The sequence below is a fragment of the Manduca sexta genome, unplaced genomic scaffold (assembly GCF_014839805.1).
Source record: "Manduca sexta isolate Smith_Timp_Sample1 unplaced genomic scaffold, JHU_Msex_v1.0 HiC_scaffold_2495, whole genome shotgun sequence".
Classification (NCBI taxonomy): Eukaryota; Metazoa; Arthropoda; class Insecta; order Lepidoptera; family Sphingidae; genus Manduca; species Manduca sexta.
The window spans coordinates 8,748-12,458 of NW_023593465.1; the positions used below are offsets into that span (position 1 = coordinate 8,748).

General features: G+C 37.9%; 1 protein-coding gene across 1 annotated transcript; it reads right to left on the minus strand.

The window, feature by feature from the left end:
* Positions 1-419: 419 nt before the first annotated feature.
* Positions 420-867, minus strand: LOC119192225 (the record flags this gene model as incomplete). Its single annotated transcript, XM_037446058.1, has 1 exon — positions 420-867. A coding segment is annotated over exon 1 (448 nt), but the record flags the coding sequence as incomplete, so codon positions are not given.
* Between the last annotated feature and the right edge of the window lie 2,844 nt (positions 868-3,711).

Genomic DNA, 3,711 nt, shown 5'->3' on the forward strand with positions numbered 1-3,711 from the left:
ACATAAGCGATTTTTATCATTTCCTTGTAAATCCGTGTCAATTTTCATAACGTCCAACTTATTCGACTTTAGGTCACAATAGTTACTTTTTTTTATTGAAAAGAAAATAAGATTATCATGGTCAATCCTAACGCACAACCCTTGGTCAAAAATATCCCTTCCAATTATAATTGGATCGGAAATATGAGTATCAGGGACCACATGAAAAAGTAAGCTAACTGTAAGTTCATCGATTGTCACACAGCTTTGGACCTGGGTGGTGCATTGGATATCATCACCGCCTATGCCACTAAGATAAACAAGACTTTTAAGCTCAGTACCCAGAAGCCTTTCAACGAAACTTTCTTTTAACAAAGAACAAGATGAACCACTATCAAATAGAAAGGAGACGGTCTCACCCGATGACGTCCTTAGGGTACCTCTGGAGGGCCTGTGCTCGCATTGCTGGACTTCCTTGACTGTGGCTGCACTACTATTCTTCTTATTTAGACAGGCCGTCGCAACATGGCCAGGCTGTCCACAGGCGTAGCAAGTAACAGCTGGCTTCTTTTCCACTAAACGTGATGAACTTGAAGGCTCTTGAGTTTTCGTTTCCCTATCATTGCGTCGTTTTCGACACTCCGCTATACGATGTCCATTTAATCCGCAGTAATGACACTTGCCAGAGAACTTCTCAACCAATCGAACTCGCTTGGCTTCAGGTTCTTGAGCTTCGGCATCCAAGCGTCTCTTCAGTGATATTCCACCAAGGATGCGGAATAATTGGGCACGGCTCGTGATTGTCTGTGCATTTAGTTCACGACGTATCATGTTATCTTTTTGACATAGTACCGAAATTACAAATCCAGTTATTACTTCTTCAGACATCTTAGTATTAGGTATCTTTTCGATAAGATTCCATAAACGTAGAGCTGATTCGGACGCTGTCTCATTAGCGCTTATTTTAAATCGCAACACATCGTCGAAATAGTCTTGGATAAGTTTGGGTTTTGAAAATCTGGCTATTAAAATCTCTTTGACTGAACTCCAAGTGATTTCTTCCAAATTTAGCTTAGCTATGCATGCACCAGCACGACCTTTTAGCGCTCCTGTTAAGGCTATTAATAGGTCAACCCCTTCCAAGCCTTTATTTGTCACAATGACCTCCGTTACTTTACACCAGTCATCAATATCTGACTCAGAATCATCCGGATCAAACTTTAAAAGTGGTGAACGATTAGTACTCACGGTTGGCGTTTGTGGAATAGCCAAAACCCGAGAAAGCAACCTTTCCATGTTACTCAATAGTTTTTCAGCGTGTGACGTATCCGATAATTTTTCTTCATTTTGCATTCCGTTCGATCCCACTTCTGATGAAAGCGCAGGAGGGCCTTCATCCGAATTCATCATTACACTGATACACTGCTTGTAGCGATTCGTCGCAACCGTGGTGCGCTGGCCGTTCTGTACCACCAAAAATACAAGCAAAAGATGGTCGGCCCCGCTACCGTCGACACGACGCTCCGCTAGAGTGACTGACGGTGTCACGTCACTCTTGACGTTGTCTTTTATGAGACGCGCCGTCAAATAGATACGACGTTAGTGGTCATTCAAAACAATAGATAGTGTCACAAAGTGTGGTTGGAAGCTAAATTTATAACAATTGCGTCATATTTCTAAATGAAAGTAGGTAAATTAGATAATAAAAGTTACTTACAATAATATCAGCCCTGTATTATACACTGTCTCACTGTTGGGCACGGGCCTCCTAAACTACTGAGAGGGATTAGGCCTTAGTCAACCACGCTGACCTAGTACGGATTGGCAAACTTTACTTACCTACCCTCAAAATTATTGTAAATGACTTCTGACGTATGCAGGTTATTTTACGATGTTTCCCTTTGCTGTTACGGCAAATGATAATTCACAAATACACAAATCAATTTTAGAAAAGTCCGAGATGCGTGCTTGGGTTTTGAATCTGTGAACATTCGTCTCAGCAGTCCATTCCACTCCCAACTAGGCTATCGCCGCCGACTTATTGAAAAAATACTTCAGTACCAAAAAATATAAAAAAAAACTCTTTCTACCGTCTTTCTTTTATTATATTACATATATTTAAATGCTTGGTAACCATTAAATGAGGTTTTAGATGAAAATTAGCTTAACTCCATTTTCAATAAACAATTCCAATCGCTATTATCGATCTATTTCAAAAATGGACCAAACAGAACAAAGTTTTTTGACATGCTTACAAATGACTTCTTTTGATTAGTTCATTCTCGGAATCGAATAAAGATTGAAATTGGGATCGTTGATTGAAAACGGCTGTTAATGGTTAGCCGTGTCCTAGACTATCATTTAATTTGTAGACTTCTCTTAAAAATAACATAAGGAACTCAGGCCAAAGATTGAAAGCGTAGCGAACAATACCTATTCTAAAATAAATGTTCAATTACGATAACAAATAGCAATAAACGATTTTCATCTCCTGCTAATGGATACTAATATTGCTGGTGGTAGGATATATTTTATATCCGCCAGGATAGCCACCACCATAGATGTTAAAACCCGCCATAGTGGCCCAGGGAAATATGTCGCGTTCCAAAATCAGCCCGTGTAAATCTGCTTCCAAAAGGCCGGCACAATTGTGACGACTCTCAACGGGTAATCACGTCTCGTCAGTCGACATTCTATTCGACCCCACTCCACTTACCATCAGGTACAGTAGGGTTACTTTCCTGTGCACGTAAAAAAAAAAAAACAAATAAAGACACAAAATAATAAATAGCTTTACTGACACGTAAACTTTATGTAAATTTCAGTGACACTGGCGCCGATTGCCAGCATGCAGTGAATGTTCATGGACGTAATGGCGTTGATTTATGATTAAAATTCTATGCACCATGAATGCAATAATTGTATTCAATCATAGTATATATTCCGAGGACTTGGCTTGCATGGCTGATAATGTTTATGGCGTTATTATGAGGGATTTGCATACTCAATATAACTACTTCATAGTAAATTTGATTATTAGTAAACATTGGTCGGAGTTGACAATTTTTAAAAAAAAATCTTTTTAGACAACAATAAAAGATAATCTTGTTAAGTTAATATTCTTTATAAGATTTCAAAATGACGTTTTAAAGGTAATTGTGATTGAAAATTTTAAGTTTACAGTATCAGTAATCACTTTTACTCGCTTAAAAATCAAACTACCGTCAATCACTGAAAAATTCAAACGAAAAATATAAACATTCATTATTTCTAAGCCGTTAAAGTTACGTGTACCACTATACAATAATAAAATCTTAACACAAAAATACCAACACCATAACTAAAAGCAAACCCATTAAAGAAATTTGCTGTAGCAAATGACAGCAAGCGAATAAACGTATAATCCAACATCATCCAAACACCAATTAATGCATGTAAAACGGACCGCCGTTATCAATTGACAGGGAATCACAAATCCAGTGATTTTGATATCTCCCCCGCAGTATAATTGAACGTAAGCCTAACTTCCTTAATTTACCTAATGTTATCAATCTGTAATCTACATTTATGCAAATTTAATCGCAGACAAGGCTTATAATACACTGTTTAACGCGTAGAAACCAGTCAGGTGAGAGATTATTGTGGAATCTTTAGGGTGCATTTCTGCGCAGTTTGCGCTTACTTCAATTATATTTTGTAGTAAATTCCGTCTTTAATTAACATGAAGACTGG